The sequence below is a fragment of the Paroedura picta genome, chromosome 10 (genome assembly GCF_049243985.1).
Source record: "Paroedura picta isolate Pp20150507F chromosome 10, Ppicta_v3.0, whole genome shotgun sequence".
Lineage (NCBI taxonomy): Eukaryota > Metazoa > Chordata > Lepidosauria > Squamata > Gekkonidae > Paroedura > Paroedura picta.
The window spans coordinates 36,103,245-36,125,697 of record NC_135378.1 but is presented as its reverse complement, the minus strand read 5'-3'; the positions used below and the strand labels follow the sequence as shown (position 1 = coordinate 36,125,697).

Genomic DNA, 22,453 nt, shown 5'->3' with positions numbered 1-22,453 from the left:
CCTTCTGAAGCTCCACTTCCAAACCTCACTTTACTGGGCTTAGCTGGTGACGTCTGCCCTTCTGAGGCCTACTGCTGGCAACTGCAATGCCTGTTGTCTGCAAAGCCAAATGGTTGCCTTAAAAACTGAAAAACTTTGTTCCCCATGAAGTCTCACTGTTTACTTTCCTGTAAACCCTTTGTATTTGAACTCCCAAGCTAACTCCACTTGAAATTTTGGGCCACTTACACCTTTTATTTCACAGGACCTTCATGGCAAATTGTGATATGTATTTATCAGGCGAGGCTTGAACAAAGTCACTTCAGCCCCTATGTCTCTCCAGCCGGTTGCTTGTTCACCATTTACTGTTACAGGGTCTAAATATTCCTTATTTAGATTTTCCTGCACTTTTTAAACTCATGGGACCCTGGCTGATATATCTGTCTTTCTGTGCCAAAAAATACAAACTGTTGCTGGTAAGTGCTGGCTAGAGCCCACAGCCCAGGCAGGAGACACCTATGGGGTTTTGGGGGAGGAGGAAGTACAATGCCATAGAGTCTACCTTCCAAAGCAGCCATTTTCTTTTGGTGAACTCACCCCCTTTGCCTGGAGATCAGCTGAAATCCCGGGAGAATTCCAGCCACCTCCTGGAAGCTGCAAGAAAGATGTGGACAATCCCAATAGTACAAACAAAAGAAAAAAGGGATCTGTCCAATGGCTTAATCAAATAGTATTAGAAATAGAAGAGTCTATCTCTTTATTGTAATTTCCACACAGACTCAGCCAAAACCGTGTCCAGATGGTTTTTCCGTTTTCAATTCAATATCTTTCATCAGTGGCAGTAGAGTCCTCCACAAAGTAATATTCATAACCTCAAAGCGATCTCAATGTATTCTATCATCTTGTTTATCTTTCTTAAGGTATAATTGGGGTGAAAAACACTCACATGGCATGGATAGCCAAGGCTATAAACTCCTAATTATACTTTAAGAAAGATAAGCAAGATGATTGAGGTAAGGTCAATGTTTCCAATGCTTTTGGATAGTTCCTTTCCTCCCTGTTGTAGTTCCTATGTTGAACAGTAGAGAGCTTAACCAGCCTAAATTAGTGAATCAATTTTTTTTTTATGTGTGTCTTAATTTAGGGCAGGGGTAGTCAAGCTGCGGCCCTCCCGATGTCCATGGACTATATTTGCAAATGCTGGCAGGGGCTCATGGGAATTGTAGTCCATGGACATCTGGAGGGCCGCAGTTTGACTACCCCTGATTTAGGGCAACTGACCATCGATTTCCAAAGACAGAAACAATATTGACTGTGCAAGTTTTTATCAAAAGTAAATAAAGTAGGTGGGTAAATACAGCCATGAGCTACTTAGGAAAACGGTTAAGCATTCCCCTTCTTCATTTAATCTTTTGACATAGTACATTCCTAGCCTAAAAAGTAACAACTGCTACAGGAACTGACTACAGGTAACAAATTTCCTTTATTTATTTGGTGAATGGTTTTCAAATAAAAGAGACACACAGAGAAAGAGAGAGAGTGTGCAGAAACAACTGCACGCTGTCTTACCTTTAACAGATTATTTTCAGTCATCCAATATCAGGAATTAATAACAATTCTAAAGTTATATGGCCATTACAATGTATTTGATTGCTTACATTCTCTGTGGGAAGTAATTAGATTAGAATTGGCAGCACAATAGTCAATACAGATAGCGAAGGCAAGAAGGAGAAAATTATAATCTTCAGGCTAATATTCACAGTGAAATGAGACACACTGGCTTCTTCCTGTTTATACCAGAGGAGTTCCAGATTAATTCTATTGCAGTGCACAACAGAATGTAGATTGAAGCCATTCGTTGGAACACCTTGTTTTGATATTTAAATGACTACGTTCAATAGTGGTTACAGTGTTGGACTGAAGGACTGTGCAGACTGTTCAGACTTCCAGGCACCGGGTGATTTTAGGAACATTCTCTTTTGGACCCAGCTGCCTGAAAGAATAATGAGAATAAGAAAGACCTATGGAGCCCAACGTATCCTGCCCGTGGCCATCTTCAGCAGTCATTCATGCTGGGAGCCTAAACATCAACTATTTGAAACTAAATTCATTTGATCCAGTCAAGAGGGTCTAGTTTTTGAATCCCCTTTGATTTCAAAGAGTGTGATTCAAGCACATGCTTAAGAGGCAACTTGGTGTAGGCTGCCAAATTCCAGGTGGCACCTACAGATCTCCCAGAACTTCGAGAGCTCACCAGACTACAAAGAGCAGCTCTACTTCACAGGCTGCACAGAACATTTGAGAGCCAGCCATGCACTTTTCTGGGACTGAGCCTCACTGAACAGACCTGAGCAGACTGGTTTAGGACTGCTTTCATAATCTGACATGTTTATGATAAACTCTGTTGAACTACTTCTGCGTAAGCATACATAGGATTAATTGTTAGAAAGCACAAAGTAAGCAGTTCATGACTAATAAGGATTGCCTTTATGTGGATTTTCTTTGTGAGATCAAAAATGTTTCTTCATTCTATTGTGAAAAATAAATTAGTAGTTTATTCAGAACTTTTTGGTTCAAATTATGGCCAGAATCGTTAGAAATTCCACTATGACCAGATGAATTCTAGTTCATGATGCATTCAAAATATGGATTAAAAGGGTTTTTTTTGTTTTTAGGATGGCTTGGATTTTTCAAATTTTACTTTTGATGGTGTTATTTTCTTCCGTATGTAGTGGTAAGTAATTATTAATAATTGATAAATAACTACCTCTTACTTATAACATTTTATGACGAAATCTGTCCAGCTTTTACTTGTTTATGCATAATATGCCTTAGCTGTTTGCGACCTGAAAGGAAATTTGGAGCCCACTGCCATCAAAATGACCTGGTGGCCCTTTCCACCACTCCCAGCCATGTCTAGGGGTGCCAGTCCCCAGGTGGGAGCTGGGGATTCCCAGTGGCACAGCTTATCTCTAGGTGACACAGATCAGGTCCCCTGGAGAAAATGGCTGCTTTGGAGGGTGGCCTCCATATCATTATACTCCACTGAGGTCCCTCCCTGCCCCTAATCCCACCCATTCCTGGCTCCACCCCCAAATTCTCCAGGTATTTCCCAACCCAGAGCTGGCAACTCAGAACTGGTGGGTGCCTTGTAGCTTGTATTGTATTCCAGCATAAGTTTTCATGAAGTGAGTAGGCATTTCCCCCCAGAATTTGCATGTTGTTAAACAGAAACAATTTCCTCTGGAAACAACAAAAACTTTAAACTCACTCATCTTACTGTGCACTGCAAAACAAAGGCTGCAGTGGGACAGGTGGCATTTCTCTGATGCCTTTTTCAGTGCCAGCCTGCATCAATGATTCATTTTCTCTGAATGGCAAAACTCAGTTGTAAAATATTCCTGCTTGTGTTTTCACACTGGCTTTTTTGCTAGCAAACTAGGAAGGACTAATGAGTGTATTTGGAAGCCAAAAAGCTCTTTTTTTGCTGACCCGTGAAAGCTCATATTGAAAGAGACACAGTTGCTCTTTACAGTGTACCTGGACTTCTGCATTATCTATGTGAGATAAATGTGATGAATGTTGTTTGTCAGGCAGAAGGGGTATGAACAATGGGCATCCACATACACACAATACCTTTATTGGCATAAAGCAGATTAGCAAGAAGGTATCCACATGAAAATATCTGACCAAGCTCAAAAACTGAGACCACAATTAGGGAATGAAGAGAAAGATTTCTGTTAGTTCAATCCCAAATTCCAGAAATTTATCCCATAGCTGACCCTAATAATGCCCAAGTGTAGCAAATATGGATCTGTGATATCCAAGCCAGGCAGAAAGCTGCAGTTTTTGACAGGTATAGACTTTAATGAAAGGTTCCTTGTCTGCAACAACTACATTGAACCTTCTTTCTTTCCCAGATTGCTATAACCTCTGAAGTAGTTTAAAATATCAGCCTGATGCAAGGAATGGTGTTGTTATAAACACCACAAGAGCATCTGCTCTCTCAGCTGTGGCAAAAAAGTCCCCATATTATGAAACTGAGAGCATAGCAAGCGATCTGGAGGCCCTCGTGACACTACCCAAAACACCATATCACGTGACAGCATATGAATGATGCCCCCCTCCAACTTTGTGCCTGCCACATATGAAATCCTCCAGCCAATGGACCAGCATGCCTCTTGTGTCACCTTGTCTACACCCACACACAGAAAAGAAAAAGGGCGGAACAATGAAACACTGTTGGCAGCACAGTGTGGAGCCCTCAGAAGAAGCCCTGTGACTTCCAAGTTCCTAGAAACACTGAAGGTGGGAGGTGGAATCTCCTCTTGCAATATTATACCATGCCCTGATCAGGACAGTCTCTCACCCGGATCGCCCCAGGCAAACCCGATCTCATCAGCTCTCCGAAGTTAAGCAGCATCAGCCCAGGTTAGAGCTTGGAAGGGAGAGGCAGGCAATGACAAAACACCTCTGAACATCTCTTGCCTGGCTGTCAGACAATCCTTGCATACATACTGTAAATAATACTCTCATGCCCTTTTGACATTTGGAAGGAAGCACAGTCTGGTTATTATATGATGAGGCTGACTAATATTCTGCGTCACTATTCCTGAGTAGATGGAAAGAGTGTGACTGACAGAAGCCAGCAGTGTGGCAGTCAAGGGTGCTGTTCTGCAGGCCCATTGATTCAGATTGCAGTATCAGGTCAGGCATATGCCCAGGCCTTCTCAGCTTTCTGCCTGCATTCTTAACAACAGGGAACCTCTCCTGAAATCTTGCAGTGGCAGCTAGAAGGATAAAAATTAGCATCCATTCCATCATCTTAGCCGTTCTTAACTCCCCCCCCCTTTTTTTTTACCATAGAGAGACCCCTGAAACATTCTTCAGGCTTCAAGAAACCCCAGAAGTGGCACGACTGTGCAGAATATGTTGGGGAAGGATAGCTGGGTCTGTGTCCACTTGGAGCCCCTCTCTTCCCAACCCCTCCAGGCCTATCATTGACGATTTGGGGGGGGCAGGTCAACATGACCATTTATGATCATGTCACCCAATATATATAAACTCCCAGCCATTTGGGAAACCCTCCCAGGGCTGTGAAGAAACCCCAGGGTTTCATAAAACCCTGATTGAGAAAGCCTGTTTCATCTGTTCTGTTTGGAGAGGAGCTATGGCTCAGTCACAATCGACTTGGCATACAGATTATTTATTTATTTGTTTATTAGATGTTTATACCACCCTCCCATATAGCTCAGGGTGGTTCACATAAAACATTGCAGGGGTAATACATACAACAGTCTAAACACATAACACTGTCATAAATAACATATCAACAATCTAACAGTGGCTTCAAATAGAATGATAACTTAGACGAGCCCCCAGGGAGGTCAGGCTGCTTCAGGTCATGGAGGAGGTGTCTGAGACCAGCAGATGTTGTTGGGTCGGTCAGACTCAAGCAAATGCCTGGGGGAGGAGCTTCCTTTTCAAGACCTCTCCTTGGAGAGCTGATACCAGTCTGATTAGACAGTATTGACTTTGATGGGCCAGCGGTCTGATTCACTATAAGGCAGCTTTCATATGTTCCACCTGTGACAAGACCAAGGTCCACTTTGTAGGCTGACCTACCTTTTGTTCTGCCTCAGAATGTGTGTCTCAGGTCTATGGAAACACATATTTCCGAGGAGGTGATATTGCGAAGGTTTTTACCCCGAATGTGGACTACTGCCAAAAAGTGTGCACGTATCACCCAAGATGCCTATTGTTCAGCTACCTGGAGGGAAACTGGACAGAAAATGCTGCAAACAGGTATTGCTGAGATCTTTGTATGTCAGTGTGTGTGACCTCATTAATGGGCCCAGGATGTGGTAGAACACATGGCACTTTAGCATGCTGAGACTAAAGAGATCTGGATCTGGCTAGTGTATAGATGGGAGACCACCTTCAAATCCTATGTAAGTCACTTTGAGTTCCGTAAAGGAAGAAAAAGGTTGGGCAGGAGGGATGGAAGTGGTCTGATAGTGTAACTTAAACAAAACTTCAACAAGAAATTTCTGTTACAAGAAATTTACAATTACATTTCAGCAGTAGCAGAGACCAAATGATTTGGGGATAAAGTCTGGCCCTACTTAAAATTCCTCTCCCCTTCTTGGAGAAAGGGGAAAGAGGATCCAGGTGAACTAAAAGGTAAGAAGAGAGGTGAGACAGCAGAAAGTGAGAAGAATCCCCAGATACTGGCAATATTTCCAAATAAAGAATGGATGGGAGGTCTTTGGGGATACGATGGAGGCAATCTTAATGGCCTCACTGAGCAGGGGCACATGGTAGGAAATTCGGTACTCCAGTTTAGGTTACCTGGAGTTTCTTCTTGAAATATGATGAAATAAGTGTTTATTCTTTTTGAAGCTTGATGATCAAGATGGGCATACACTATGTATTAAAATATGTACTGTAAAGTCCTGAATAACAGTCTGAAGGAATGCGTAAAGGAAGGACCATGTTTCTGAGGCTACCATTATTTCCAGAGAACATGATGATTTCCAGAGAACATGATGCACAGAAGTGCATCAGATCCTACTTTGCTGGTTCTCTGCCTTCATATTGAAAAGGAACTGAAGCTAATTTTTCTGACACAATTGCTCTCACCCCCCCCTCCTTATTACCAGATTCGCATGCCTCCTGAAAGACCATGATAATCAAATGTTGCCAAAAATACCTCTTGAAGGAGTCATCTCAGGACATTCTCTGAAACAGTGCCATAAAGTCACTGGTAAGGCCTGCTATTCAAAGTTGTTGAAGGACTGCTTTCTCGGTTAATTTTAGTGGGATCTACATTTTATCTACTTATAGCCAGTTGCTAGCTATGATATTCCCTCCGGGAACTCAGTTTCCAAATGCAAAGGGCCTCAGCTCAAATCAGGACAGTCACACACACTGTTATCCTCATCTGAAAAAGTCCACAAGGAAATTTTATGCCTCAGTTGCAGATACCAATATCAGGGCAAGCCAAACTTCCATCGCTTTTCAGATCAAAAAAATATCACAGGGGAGAAGGAAGAAGCCCCTTCTCTCCATGGCCTAGTCTTAATATGAACCTGCACTCTTGACAATTAAATCCTCTTCTCAGCTGATAGTGGATTAAAAGTTGGTGGTGGGAACACATGTAAAATTAACATCTGATTCGGCCATAGGGAAGTGGTAGGAGAAAGAATGAAACCAGTGGGCAGAATTCCCTGCTCTGCATACCTGATGGGATCTTTTCCCTTCTCCTTGCCCCGTTGCATGCGATCCCACCATCTGAAGTTTGGCAGGTGGCAATCCAGTTTAGGTACATGGCCATAACTGGTCCCATTGGCTTCATACAGGCCATCTAGTCCCACCCCCTGCTCAATGCACGATCAGCCTAAGCAGATAAGTAGCTGTCTACCTGCTGCTTGAAGTCTGTAGGTGAGGGGGAGTTCTCCACCTCAAATGCCTATGGTGTGCAGCACTGTAATTGTAAAATGGAGCTCTTTTGCCAGGCCTTTGGTTGATGATGGGCACTGAAATTCTGTTACCGGTTGACCCCATTCCTTTTCTTTTCTCCCCCCCCCCTTTTAGATTGATTTTCTAGCCCCATGGATTTGGAGCCATTTTGTAAAAACAGTAATGTGTAAAATTGGTTTTAGAAGTTTTATAATTTTTATCATGCAATTGACCGTGGATGTTTTAATTGTAAATATACCATGGAGGTTTTAATTGATGGTTTTGTGAACTGCCCAGAGCCTTTTATAAAATGGGGGGGTCTATAAATCTAATAAATAAAGAAGTAAATGAATGCTGGAATGACTATCTCCCTTAGTTTATTTAAGTGGACTATTTCCTTGCCAAATGTATCTGAAGAATCTGCGCCATAGAAGCGTACACCCAGAATAAAGCTCTGTTAGTCTTAAAGGTGCCCCTGGACTCAAACTTTGCCCTTCCTGCGACCAAGTTATTTCGCTCCTTTGCAGCCACCGACACAATATTTGACAATCCTGCACACCATAGATATTTCAGCAGGAACAGCAATGCTCTGTGCGAATCCGTTTTCACCCCGCCTTTGAGGCGATGTTCTTTTCTCCAGCTTGCAGCAAGGAAATTTACAAAGGACTGGACATGCAAGGAGGAACAACTTACAATGTAACCACTGAAGACAGTTATCAGCATTGCCAAAGAAGATGCACCAACGAGATTCACTGTCAGTTTTTCACGTACGTCTCGCCATCAAATCAAGCCGCAGACCTTCGGTAAATAATGCTCCGACTCTTAACTTAAAAACAAAACCCTTAAAAACAACACTGGGTGACTTGAGCCTACAGATCAATTTTAACAAATCATAGCTTGCCTACAGCAGCTAAAGCAACATAGCGGGCAAGACAGGATGGACTGCTTGGGTACCATTTTTACTAGAGCACCTATAAACTGCCCTTGGAATGAAATGGAGCAGGTTGCTGCAGACACAGTTCATGTGGTACAGAAATGCTGTGCACAGGGAAGCAAGTGCTGGTGCGGTAGGATCAACGTTTCCTGCTAAGCCAGTGCTTAGTTTGATTCCAGGCCCTGTCTTAACACCAAGAGGTACATTGTCCACTGTGGCTGGATCTGTATACTTGATCATATAAGGCTAAGTAAATGGCTGTTCTTACATCTAGAGCAGTGAGTTAACTTTTGCACATGCCTTGGGCTCAGCAGCTCTCCATGCCCCAGAGGAAAAGTCAATTTTTCTTGTCTCTGAAGGTATTTTTGAACGTGTGATAACAATAAACATCTGAGTCCTACTTCACTGCTACAGAACAGGCAAGAAGAGAACGATCAACACCCGCCAGTAGAGTTCTACATACAGCTTCAAATCAGTCCACTTACTCCAACCAATTCCAAACTGAGAGAGCCAGCTTGGTGTAGTGGGGGAGGCCAGTGGCACCAAAAGTGGGCCGTTACGAGGAGCGCCTTGTCCTAAAGTCACTGTTCAGGGCAAGTTAACAAAGACTCATAAATCATAGTTTGGGTGTGTTTTGAACAGCTTTGTAAATAGTCATTAAACAGTTATTTCCTGAATAGAAGAAGAGTTGGTTCTTATATGACGCTTTTCTCTACCCAAAGGAGTCTCAAAGCGGCTTACATTCACCTTCCTTTTCCTCTCCCCCAACAGGCCCCTGTAAGGTAGGTGGGGCTGAGAGAGCCCTGAAATTACTGCTCTGTGAGATCCGCACTATCAGGACTGTGGCTAGCCCGAGGTCACCCAGCATAGAGAAGAGTAGGGAATCAAACCCGGCTCACCAGATTAGAAGCCACTGGTCTTAACCACTATACCATGCTGGCTGGAATACATGTGTTTTTCAGACTTTTCTCCACTCTGGTTTAACTCAGGCTTTGCTATTTATTTCCAAGGAGGTGGAATGCCCTTCACCTGGTTAAGGCTGAGGTATTATATGACTGGAGGATTTCTTTTTCTTCACTAACCATTGCAGCCACTGTCCCATGTGGCTTTTTTGACATGCCAGTCCCAGGATGTCCAGCAATAGCCATTTTGATGTTCAAAGAGGATCCCCTGCTCTGTGTTTCACTGGAACACTGGCTTGATCTATGCCCAAGACTCAAAGGCTGTTACGGTATTAGGCAGTTTGCCTGCTGATTGACTGAATAGTTTCACTTTACTAGGAACCTTTGCTGTTAGATTGAAATATTGTTATCATTTAAATGTAGTTATATTTTGTATTTGCTTATTGATTGACTGAATAGATCTATCATACTTTTAATGCACCTTGAGTTCCAGTGAGAAACGAATGTAATTGAAAATAAACAATAAGTTTCCCAGCCTTCTATTTAAGCTATGCATCCACTTACCAGACCTTTCTGGCAGGTACTGGAATAAATCTGTCCCACTTGCCTCTCAAAGGCTGCTGCCTCAGCGCTGTTAGCAAAAACAAATATATGCATCTCTATGGCTGCAGCGGCTGCAACGGGCTGCTGCTGGTGCATAGCTGCATGCTCCACTGCTTTTTGGATGTGTCCCCCTACAGGGGACACATTTCAGCAGGGCACCTGGCCCCCTGCTGAATGTGTCCCCCTGGGGGATGCAGCCGCAGCAAAGAGGCATTTAAAACATTTTTTTTGCAGGAATGTGGGATCATGGGGGAACATGATCCTATTTTACTGCCAAATTAAAAAAAGTCCCAGTCTGCCCTGTGATGCCACAAAGCACCGTAAAGCAGACTGGGACATTTTGTGCCCCTTCCTGGCCTCCATATGGCAGGGAGGAGCTGGTCATGGAAAGCCCATCTCTTCCCGTCCACACTGGCCTACTGTAGGACAGGCCCCATTGCCCCCCATATCAGACAAAGGGAATGCAGATTCTCCCGTATCCCCTTAGCCCAGGGCAAATGAGAACCTGATTCATGACAGGCCCTGGAGGGTGCCAGAATGGTGGCAACATCATGTGGACATGGGGATTAGCACACGGGGATTATCCCACAGGAATTAGCATACATACTGATGCCATCCCAGCCTTTTGTGCCCATGCAGAATCAGCCTAGGGGGCCTGAAGACTTAGGACCAATGTGTGGATTTCTAAATATTATATTTCTTCTCATTCTCATTCAGCCAAAAATGTTTCCTGAAGCATAGCACCACGGGGACACCAGCCCAAATAAAAATGCTTAGCAATGTTATATCGGGATTCTCATTAAAACCTTGTCAACTTGCTGAAACAGGTAAATGTGTATTAAAAAAAAAAGTATATGGTGTATTTTAGGCTATCTTAATACAGTGCAAGATTTGTATGGGTTATTTGGCAGGCAACACAAAATGCTGCAAGGCTCCTGTATGCACATACGAGTGGTATGGATATGAATAGAATTATAATTATTTTAAATATTATTCTTAATCACTAGTACATTTGAAGTTTACCAATTGCTCTACACATTTTACTGCATTTTGTTGTTATTTTCACAACAATCCTGCAAGGTTGGTTAAGCTGAGAAATAGTGATTTACCCAGCACCTCTGAATAAACTTCTAGACTGAGTTCAAGTTAAAATAAACTTCAAATAAACAGCATTGCAACATACTTGGAAATCAGAATTTCTAGGAAAGTCAGAAAGCAGACAAATTTTGGAAGAATCATGGAACCTGGGGATCCCCTGGAATTATAGCTCATCCCCAAGTGACACAGATCAGTTTTTTTGGAGAGTGGACGCCATAGCTTTATACTTCACTGAGATCCCTTCCCCCCAAATCCTACCCATTCCTGCCTCTGCCCCCAAAAGTCTCCAGGTATGTCCCAGCCCAAAGCTGGCAACCCTATTCTATCAGGATGAAGCATGTTTGCTGAATCCTCAGCTTTCATTTCTTTTTAAAGTTAGGCTCCATCCTCCACATAGCAGTCATCCAGGCTTTGCCAAGATTTGGCAGCAAAGCAGGCTTGAGAAAGACCACAGAAAAGCCCAGAAAACCCTGGGAAGTGCATGATTGCACCATAGTGATGTGGGGAGGCAGGGGGGAAAAACTGCTCCCTAACTGCAATGAATCTGGGGGCAAAAAAAAACTGTGTAGAAATAGCAAATGAAGTCATGATTCTAAGTACATGGTGTTTTTATCTATAAAGCAGGTGTTTCAATATTGAAGAGCAAAGCAGCGAAACAAAATATCACAAATAGTAAATTAGATAATAAATCTGGATTGAACCTGGGGTTTGGCCCCTGTGTGACACAGAGTGTTGGACTAGATGGGCTACTCTGGCCTTATTCAGCATGGCTGCTCTACTATTCTTAATTAGGAGATGATGCAATGAAATCAGTGCCTTAAACGCCAATAATTAACTACCTCTGACTCCCTTTATAAGAATGCCCTTTTTGAGTAATTTTTTAAATACATTGTCTGGAATGACAGGAGTCAGGCACCTGGTGGGGCTCCAGAACATTTGGGTCGTGCTCACTCTTTCCTGTTTGAATCACCTGAATATTTGGATAGAGAACTTAATAGCACGTTAACTGCACGGACTGTCTATGTTAATTTTTTTGTTTTTAATGCAGACTGTCGGTGGGACATTTTTCAACATCAGCAGTTTTCTGGAACTTCCGTTGCAACGGTTTTTGCCCCTGATGCCTTTGTATGTAGAATAATTTGTACGTACCGACCCAACTGTATATTTTTTACTTTTCACAGCAGTGAATGGCAGACAAAAAGCCAAAGGTGAGTGTGATCGCTTGAGTTTAAAGAGGCCATAGAAAGGAAGACTAAGAAATTTACAGAGTTGACCCAAACCGTAGTCAGTATTTGTAGCTAAGCAGGGCCAGCCCTGATCAGTATTTGGATGGGAGACCACTGAGGAACTTCAGGGTCTCTGCACAGAGGCAGGCAGGGGGGAGCCACCTCAGACTGTCTCTTGCCTTAGAACCCTCTTGGGGTTACTGTGAATCAGCTGTGATGACGACAACAACAACAACAACATCAACAACAACAACAAAGGTTTGGTGCAGGATGAAAAAAACAGAAATCATGTTAGAGGGGGGGAAATTGAAAAGAAACAGAACATAATAATTCTTGTCCTAGTGTTGATTGAAAAGTCAAAAAGAAATGAGAATGGAATAATGTTATCTAGCGGGCAGAAGCATGTTTGGTTAACCTTACAGGCCAAATCCTAACATTGGATGGTAAAATACCAACTTTGTTCCATTTCTAGAAGGAGGAGGAGAGAATAGGTGAATAAGGAGGGGTAGACAACAAATGAGGGAGTTATGGTTCCCCCCCCCCAGCTTATAGAGACCAGTTGGTATTATTAGATTCTGCAAGGGATATTACCTTATCAGCCTTATTTTGAATTATTGTTGTTGTTTCAGGTATACTTGTCTCATGATGACATCCAAAAGTGGAACGCCAGATGCTTTTGTAGAGACAAAAAACGCTCTGTCTGGCTTCACCCTCCTAAACTGCCAGAAAAATATACCTGGTAATGATGGGATGTAGCTACTGATTTCCACTCACTGGGGAGGGGGTGGAAGAGGAATTTTTGCCAGTGCCCCCTTTGGCTGCAGGCCTCTCAGATCCCCCCATCGTGCTGTCCCTGAGATCCCCCTGTCTCCTATGAGTAGCGTTTCCAGAAGAATTTTATCGATGGAGGTGTGAGGTGTGTTCTTTCAACTGGCAGAGATTTACTGTGAAATCCAAGTCTCCTCCCTTTATAAAATAATGCTGACAGCAGAATATCATATTTGATCCATTTCCTATTAAAAGCCCCCATTTCAGCACCATGCATCATGATATCATACTGGTCTTTTTCAATGCTTACAAAATATTGCAGCCTGTCATTCTCAGATTTATCCCGATTTGAACTTTCTGGGGATGGACTTGACTGTGGAGTATGTTGAAGGGCCCAAGGCGTGTCAGCAGCTCTGTACAGACACGGTCCGCTGTCAGTTTTTTACCTATTCTTCAAGCCAAGCTTCCTGTAACAGAGAAAGGTGAGGGATTTCCCTTTCAAATAAACACCTTTCAAATAAATGCAGTTCTGTTCAATGGATCATGTCTCTAACTTGATTTTCTTCATTTCTTTTCACCTTAGCAAATGCAAATGCCACTTAAGAATGTCTACCAATGGGTCTCCACACAGAATAGTCACTGAGAATGAAAAGATTTCTGGCTACTCTTTAAGACTTTGTCAAGTGAAGGAGAGCCCTGGTGAGTAGCAGTCCCCAAATCTGATTTAACCACATTTCTCCAAGTGGCTTGTTCTTTCATGACATCTACTGGATGCAGAATGAATTTGCATAATGAGGAGTTCAAGGTGATCCAGATTCATTGGCATTTGTGTCTTCTCTATCCCACTTCTCTCCCCTCTGGACACTCAAAACAGTTTACAGAGAAATATAATAAATATAATTTAGACAGATGAACCCCTAATATTATAACATGCAACTCTTGGTTTGATTCTGGATCCACTGGGCTGGTTCACTGTGGCTTGTTCACAGGCGGTAAGCAAGGGGGATAAGAGCGAAGAGTTAATTGGGCCCATGCCTTTCATGTCACACCAAAAAGCTCATAGGTCAGGGCATTATTTTTATTTATTTTATTTATTTTCATTTATATACCGCCCACCCCGGAGGCTCAGGGCAGTTTACATGGAACATATGAACAATACATAAAACAATCTATAACACATGAACCATGCAATAATATTAATAACATGGAGTTGTAACAATAAACAGTGTAAACAATGCTACAGTAAACGGTACAAACAGGTCCAGAGCACTCTGGTGGAGTTCTGAGAGGGAGGGGGTCAGGGGCCCTTCAGTCGCTGTTGGTTGTTCCTGGTCTCAACCAAATGCCTGGCAGAAGAGCTCCCTTTTGCAGTCCCTGCGGAACTGTTTAAGCTCCGTCAGGGCCCTGATCTCCTCCAGGAGCTCATTTCACCAGGTGGGGGCCACAAAAGAGAATGTTCTGGCTCTGGTCGAGGCCAGGCGGACTTCTTTTGGGCCAGGGACCATTAGCCAGTTGGTGGTGGTGGAGCATAGGGCACTTTTGGGAGCATAAGTAGGGAGGCGGTCCCTCGGGTGCACTGGGCCCTGACTGCGTATGGCCATGCCCAGGCTTTAATACACGGCATTAAAGAGAAGCTTAAAAATGTTTAACAAGTTACTGACTACAGTACAAGTTATATACTTTTATTAATGAAGCCTCTGCATTAAGTTGTGATAAGCTCCAAAGAAACACCTGTTTGCATTAAAAACATGAACTCAAACTTGGCAGTATACATTTAAGAATTCTCTCAGTATGTGTGCAGAAACCTTTATTGGACTCGAGGGTTGTTGGAGGAACCAATTCGACCCGTGGAGAATGGCCCTGGCAAGTCAGCTTGCATGTGAAGCTGTCCATCCAGAAGCATTTTTGTGGCGGTTCAATTATCAGTGACCAATGGGTTTTGACGGCAGCTCACTGCACAGAAGAGTGAGTACAACTTTGGACCACTGAATAAGAAAGACTCGTCTGAATCTCTTCTAAGAAATAAAACTTTCAGAACTTTCAATTATCATACTCAAGGCTGTGCACAAGGGGGAGGGGGGTTAACCCACCCAAAAAGATTAACTGAAGGAAATAATACAAAAAGCAACTCTTTTAATCAATAAAAACCTATTAAAGATAGTATGAAACTGAAACATTTTTTAAAAATTCAAGAAAAAGTGAGAAAGGACCAATTAAGGGCTTTTCCGCATGCGAGGAATGTAGTGGTACAGGCTCTGAAGGAAGGTGGCATATTCTGTCCCTTCCACATGATGTTGCCAACCTCTAGAGGCTGGCTTGTGATTTCCTCCATTTTAACCCATGTCTGTGGGATTCGCAAAAAGTGGATTCACCACCCTAAAATTGCGTCTTCCATCGGCAAACGACCAGCAGGCAACCAGCCGAAAGAATGGAGGGTGAAACATGCTATAGCCCAGCCAGCTAGGTCCTACCCTTACACCCGCCTCCATCTCCCGTGCTCCGGGCACATCTGGGAACAACATTGATCTGCACAGAGTTTTAGGATGTCTTTACAAAATGCTATGCCTCTATTATTCTGTGCATATGCATTGCAATGAATAAGTGGTAATTTTTTAATATATACATATATACATGTATATATACATGTATATATATATGTATGTGTGTGTGTGTGTGTGTATGTATATGTATATGTATATGTATATGTATATGTATATGTATATGTATATGTATATGTATATGTATATGTATATGTATATATACGGCCATTGTGGGACCACATATGCTGTGAGAGGATTGGCTGCCTACAGTGATTGACAGGCATGTCTAAGGCACATTGCTCTCTCTTCTGCCTTTCCCAATTACTACTGAGGAGCATTCAATGGCTGGAAATGGTGAGGCAGCTGGAAGAACTTCCAGATGATTTTCAGATTATATCCTCTAATGTCCTGATTGTCTAAGTAGGAGACTTCTTGCTTTTTGAGCACACTTCCTCCCTGCTTGCCTCCAGAATAGTTGAATAATTGAAAAATAACTGCAGCTAGTTAGATAGTTAGGTCTCTTCTCTCTCCTTTCTGTACATAGTTGTCTCTTTTCTGAATAAAGATGATGCTATTCTTTAAGCAGCTTGGTGCTTTGCTTTCTCTGCATATTCAAACTATGCCAACAAACATGTAGAGAGAGAACAGAATGGAGTTTGGGATGGGAAATACCTGAATAAGGAATGAAGGACAATGGTCACTCATGAATTCACAATCAGGGATAAAAATGGTTAGGCTGAAAATCCAAGAGAAAGAAAAGAGCTGGACTTTTGACTAGATTGAACTTTTGCAGAAGGGCTATAGGAAAGTTTTTTTTAAAAAAGAAATGCATGATAGTAGGAAAAAAATTGGTGTGTATTTCTTTGTCATTCATTTTCTTAGCTTTCTGATACCTGATGTTTGGCGGGTCTACACTGGAATTCTGAAACAGTCGGAGATAAACGACAGTACCCCCTTCTTTAAAGTGCAAGAGATTATTGTTCACCCTGAGTATGTGATTTCAGAGGAAGGATATGACATTGCTTTGATGAAACTTGACAGACCCATGCATTTCAGTGGTATGTCCTTATTTTTTGTGGATTTCCATGATATGGTTATTATAAATGTATTTTCATATTGTTACCTTAAGAAATTGTTTTCCTATAAAAGAAACTGATTTTATTGTCATTAGCCAGTTATTATTCCATCCAAGAAGAAAGCAGAATTGGGGTTTCAGAAGGAATTTAATGCATTAAAAAATGAAAGTTCTTTTCCCTTTTAACCAACCTCATTTTTAAAATGGAAATTTAGATTTACAGCAGCCCCTCTGCCTGCCAGCCAGTGAAGACACGGAAGAGAACACAAGATATACCAATTGCTGGGTGACTGGATGGGGTTATACGCAAGAGAGAGGTATTATACAGCCATACTTTAGATGGACATAATATCTGTCTTTTCAAATGATGCTGTGAAGTTAAATGCTTTAGTTTTTTTTGTTATGAAATTTTTTCATATCACGCTCCCTTGCAACTTGCTTACAAAAAGTGGGAGAGGCTAAGTGTGCACTTTTAGGTTGAAATTGCCAGGCTGAGCCTGGAAACCAGTGAGAGACCATGGGTGGTGGTGGTGGTAGGAACAGGATGACATAGGTGGTGGTGGTGGTGGTGGTGGTGCAGTAACGTCACTTGCAAGACAAAAAAACACCCTGGAATTGATTTCTTACTTTCATATGAAATGCAGTAACTAATGAAATACTCACCGTGGAGTTAAGTACTGTGCATAGAACTTAGGGATGTGAGCCTGTTTAATAGTAATCAGCGGTTGATACTGAATCCAGAGAAGATGGTAATAACTTTCCAATACCCTAGAAAGTAGGCTCTGGAATTGGCAGGATTCGCATGGACTAACTGGCAGAGGACACAGGGCTGAGTCTCTGGTTTCTGGCTATGACATTTATACTGTATTCACCGTCGTTATGCAATTATTGCAAGAAGCATGTTGAAAATGTACAAATTTCAATGAGAAAAGTCTAACATGAGGAAACAGAAAACAGCACAGATAGTCTCCCAGGTTTGATTCACGAAAGGGATAAGTGACATAGATAAAACCAGAAAATAGCATAATATGTCCCAACACATAGCTTGGGAATTACTACATTGTTATTTATTTATTTATTATTTACCCCATAAAACAGATATATACATATTAAAAATTATATAAAATACATGGCAAGTTTGTTCCATTCCACAGCTGACTGGGGAATGACTAAATTAAAGTATTATCTTTTCCCTCCAACGTGATTTGTGTCATATACTATTTATGTCATATTTAAGGTGAAATGGAAGATGTTTTACAAAAGGTCAATATTCCTCTAATAACAAGTGCAGAATGTCAACTGCAATACCGCGATTTCAGAATACACAACAAGATGGTGTGTGCTGGCTACAGAGAAGGTGGGAAGGATGCTTGTAAGGTAAGAGCAGCTTTTGTTATTATTTATTGTTATTACGCTTATATCCTGCCCCTCTCGACAAGTCGGCTCGGGGCGGCTTGCAAATACGGCAAACAGCCTTTACAATAATAAATACAGTAAAAACACTAAAACACCATCCCCCTCCCAATTAAAACATAGAAATCAAACCCCATAAATAACCTAACAAGGCAGATGGGAGACAAAAACCAAACCACTCCCCCGTTCCCATGTCGCCACCCACATCACGGTATATGATGGAAAACAGGCAGTCAGATGTCATAGGGCAAGACCCATAGATCAATTAATTATGCCCGGGATTTTCTCCCCCTCTGGCCTCAACCAAAAGCCTGGCGAAAGAGCTCCATCTTATCTTACAGGCCCTGTGGAACGTTGATAGCTCCATCAGGGCCCTCAACTTTTACAGAATCGTCTCACTACAACTTATCAAATATTAAAAATATTACGTATTAAGAATATTACTTTTACAGAATAGCCTCACTACAACTTATTACAGTTTAGCTGCAAAAGATCCTGAGGATTGTTATTTGGGACAGGTACTAGAAGCCCACTCTTTCTCCTGACTGTCCTCCTGATGACGGTTCTCATGCTTCCTTAGGGAGATGGTATTTTAAAACGAATCTCAGTGCACTGGTGCTTGGAGGCAACGTTAGGGGAAGACTTTGGTCTCTGTGCCATTGGTTGGTCCTCAAAAGAGAGGAAATCAGTTTTTTTCTGCCTCATCAACATTTCGAGAAATTTTCACTCTCTAGATCCAGTATGAATGTTTGTATGCAGTCTAATGTGCTGATACATGCCTCTTGTAGCAGCTCATGGAATCAGTCACAAAGAAAGAATATATTAATAAGAGATGTATTAATGTATTAATAAGAGAGCCAGCTTGATGTAGTGGTTAAGAATAGTGGCTTCTGAACTGGAGAGCCAGGTTTGATTCCCCACTCCTCCACAGGCAGCCCGCTGGGTGACCTTGGGCTAGCCACAGTGTTGTTAGGGCTGTTCTCTCAGAGCTGTTCTCTCAGAGCTCTCTCAGCCCCACCTTCCTCACAGGGTATCGTCCTCACAGGGAAGGGGAAGGGAAGGTGATTGAAAGCCACTTTGAGATGTCTTGAGGCAATGAAAAGAAGGGTATAAAAAAACAACTCTTTTTCTAAATTTCTGTTGACATGTTAGAAGCACTGATATTTCTGATCATATTACAGTATGATTTTTATATATACAATTCTTTGTTCATATGCAACACCAAACCAGGATTTGACATTTTATGCTGCCTCCTCTCCGTATTTTCTCCCCTTACATGGTCCTTATTTCCATGGCCAAAGTTAGCTATGTCATCTGATTTGTACCTGTCCTCCAAACCAGATTTGGAAACGAGTGCAGTTTCTAATTCTAATTTTGGAGGGCAAGAGTAAATTATAATTTGCTGTTTAAGTTGCAAGGACCATGTACCACAAAACAAGAAGTCAGGGCTGAAGTCCTGAGTTTTGCATGTGGAGCAAGTCTCAGCAGCAGTTGGAATTGCATTTGCCATTGTTAACCTCTATGCCACCTTCTAGATCTTCATCCTCACTTAGACATACTAATGCTACATGTATGTTTTCTTTCTCTGCTTTAGGGAGACTCAGGAGGACCTCTGCAATGTAAACATAAGGAAGCTTGGTATCTAGTTGGCATTACCAGCTGGGGTGAAGGATGTGCCCGACCAGAACACCCAGGAGTTTATACCAAAGTGTCTGAGTTTGTAGAGTGGATTCTAGAAAAAACTTCATAGAAGACGGGATATTCAGTGATATAGCAGTATTGTGAAGTCATACAAACTTCTAAATCTGAAATTTTCTGAGAAAGATGTTAGAAGGTTCCCTCTTGACAGTTTAGCTGAAAGAAGGAAACCCACTTGGCAAACTTATCACACAGTCTCCAGTTCCACATTCTGCATTGGGATTTATTCCCAAATAGCTACCTAATTGATTGCAGAATCAGACCCAACTAAACTTATTAAAGTCAAAGGCAGTGTTTAACTGCTCAGGACACTGGAGATCTAAAATGAAGACAGGGAAAGTGGAATAAAGAAATAACTGCATTGCAAACAAAATTGGAATGTGTGCATTCATCAAGATTTTCGTTTCATGTATTCTGCAGGTGTGTCCCACTGAGAGAATGGCCCTGCAAGTGTCTTAGCAAATTTTTGCCCAGTCTTGTGTGCTTCTTTGCAGGAGGAGATTGGTCTGTTTAGCCTAGAGAGGAGACGACTGAGAGGGGATTTGATAACCTTCTTTAAGTATTTAAAAGGCTGCCATATTGAGGATGGAGCAGAGTTGTACTCTCTTGCCCTGGAGGGACAGACCAGAACCAATGGGATGAAATTAATTCAAAAGAAATTCCGTCTAAACATCCAGAAGAAGTTCCTGACAATTAGAGCGGTTTCTCAGTGGAACAGGCTTTCTCAGGAGGTGGTGGGTTCTCCATCTTCGGAAATTTTTAAACAGAGGCTGGATAGCCATCTGATGAAGAGGCTGATTATGTGAAGGTTCAAGGGAGTGGCAGGTTACAGTAGATGAGCGATTGGGATGTGAGTGTCCTGCATAGTGCAGCGGGTTGGACTAGATGACCCATGAGGTCCCTTCCAACTCTATTATTCTATGACTAAGTTTAAGGCCTGCTGTAGCCCAAATACAGCAGGCGCTAGTGGACAGGCGGCTGGGTGTGGGAGGCTCCCACCCCCACCCCATCCCTCCGAGGCCCTGGCTTCGTCCTGGGAAGCCTTTCCTCCCACCCCCTTCCCCCCGCCCAAGGTCCCGGCTTCATACCGGGAAAAGGAGCATGCACCTTCTCATTTCAGTGATTTCAGTTGGTGTAACTTGGCACTGCAAGTTTCATAATATATAAATGAACAACAAAATCTGAGTCCAAGGCACCTTTAATCCAACAAAGGTTTATTCAAGGGTGAGCTTTTGTATGCATGCACACTTTCTCAGACAATGAAACAGGGATCATAACAGTATAGATATAAGGAGAAAGTAAATTAGTAGCAAATTATTAAACACCATCATAAGTCTAAATATGCAGTATGGTAATTCTTTGCTAGAAAAGCAAATCAGTCCTTTGGGTTCAATTGTCGTTCACAAAAACATTGGGGCAATAAAAATGTACAGTTGGTGATTAATGGCAGACACTCTCCCAGTTGTGAAAAGATGTAATTAAAAATGACTTGTTGTTAGCTCCATCCATCTCCACCCAAGCATGGAGGCAAACCCACAAGTGACAAGCCCTGCTGAGTTTGTTATTCTGTCCTGAGAACAGAGAGTTAGATTCTAAATAGCATGACATATTTACTTACATCACATAACAATCTCATTGTCCAAAAGAAATTAAAAAGAAGAGTTGAGTTCTGCGGATTCCATTGTTTTGAGTGTTGCAATAACTTGCATTTCTGCAGTCTCCCTTTCTAGTCTGCTTTTGAAGTTTCTTTGCAATAAAACAGCTACTTTGAGGTCCCTTATTGAATGTCCTGGAAGGTTGACGTGTTCAGATTTTTCCGTCCTGTGATTTTTGATGTCAGACTTGTATCCATTTATTCTTTGACAGAGGATTTGAACTGTTTGTCCTATGTAAAGAACAGGGGGCCATTATTCACATATAATGACATATACAGTGTTAGAAGATGAGCAAGTGATGGTCTAGGTTAGCGATCCCCAACCTGTGGGCCACGGACCAGATGTGGTCCTTCGACTAATTGGAGGTGGGCCCTGAAGGACGCCTTCTCCCCCCCCCCGGCCCTTTGCTTCGGGTGTCATTGTCTCCCATCACTCCCAGATGGGACTATATCGTTGCAGAGAAACGTTGCAGAGTTCCCATTGATTTGTCATTGTCATGAGTTAAAATTTCCATGAAAATAAAATGTTCCTTATGTTCATTGTTGTGGCGTGTCTGTATCTTATTTTGAAGGGATGTTTAAACATTACCATAGTGATCAGAGAGCATTAGGGCAGTGGTTAGGAGTAGAGGAGTAAACTACCCCCCCCACACACACACACTGGGCCTCAGTAAAATTGTCAAGCGTTGAGTGGGCCCCGGTGATAAAAAGGTTGGGAACCACTGGTCTAGGTGATGTTAGGTCCAGTGATTGTGTTATTGGAGTTTATGTGGCAGCAAAGTTGGCAAAGCTGCTTTGTTGCAAGCTCTGGTACCAGTGTCCCTGTTCAAATTAGATGTTGCATTGTTGTGAGTGAGGAGTTATTTGAGATTGGAAGGTTGTCTGTGTGCAAGAAAAGGTTTGTCCTCTAGAACTTGGGAGAGAGAACTGTCATTTTCCAGTAGAGGCTGTAAGTCACTGATGATGTGCTGAACTGTTTTGAGTTGAGAGCTATATGTAACCACTAGTGATGGACTGATATTGTCCCTATTGAGCCTATTGGGCAACATGTTTTCTTTGGGCATCCTTCTGGCTTTGTTTATCTGTTTCTTGAACTCATGGG

At 42.3% G+C, this 22,453-nt stretch overlaps 1 protein-coding gene across 1 annotated transcript; it reads left to right on the top strand.

The window, feature by feature from the left end:
* Positions 1-1,342: 1,342 nt before the first annotated feature.
* On the top strand, positions 1,343-21,037 carry KLKB1 (kallikrein B1). Its single transcript, XM_077302158.1, has 15 exons — positions 1,343-1,448; positions 2,655-2,713; positions 5,622-5,784; positions 6,642-6,745; positions 8,081-8,243; positions 10,597-10,706; positions 12,026-12,185; positions 12,833-12,942; positions 13,294-13,453; positions 13,555-13,670; positions 14,762-14,936; positions 16,394-16,569; positions 16,802-16,903; positions 17,824-17,963; positions 19,594-21,037. The coding sequence occupies exons 2-15, from the start codon at positions 2,656-2,658 to the stop codon at positions 19,747-19,749; spliced, it is 1,893 nt and encodes a 630-aa protein (XP_077158273.1). The 5' UTR covers positions 1,343-1,448; position 2,655; the 3' UTR covers positions 19,750-21,037.
* Positions 21,038-22,453: the final 1,416 nt, after the last annotated feature.

What these genes read in the sequence shown, in the direction of transcription:
- KLKB1 (XM_077302158.1), top strand. Translation starts at nt 2,656, where the DNA reads ATGGCTTGGATTTTTCAAATTTTACTTTTGATGGTGTTATTTTCTTCC. An exon ending in ACAGAAAATGCTGCAAACAG is followed by an intron (nt 5,785 to 6,641) that starts GTATTGCTGAGA and finishes CCTTATTACCAG; the next exon opens with ATTCGCATGCCTCCTGAAAG. An exon ending in CAGACCCATGCATTTCAGTG is followed by an intron (nt 16,570 to 16,801) that starts GTATGTCCTTAT and finishes ATGGAAATTTAG; the next exon opens with ATTTACAGCAGCCCCTCTGC.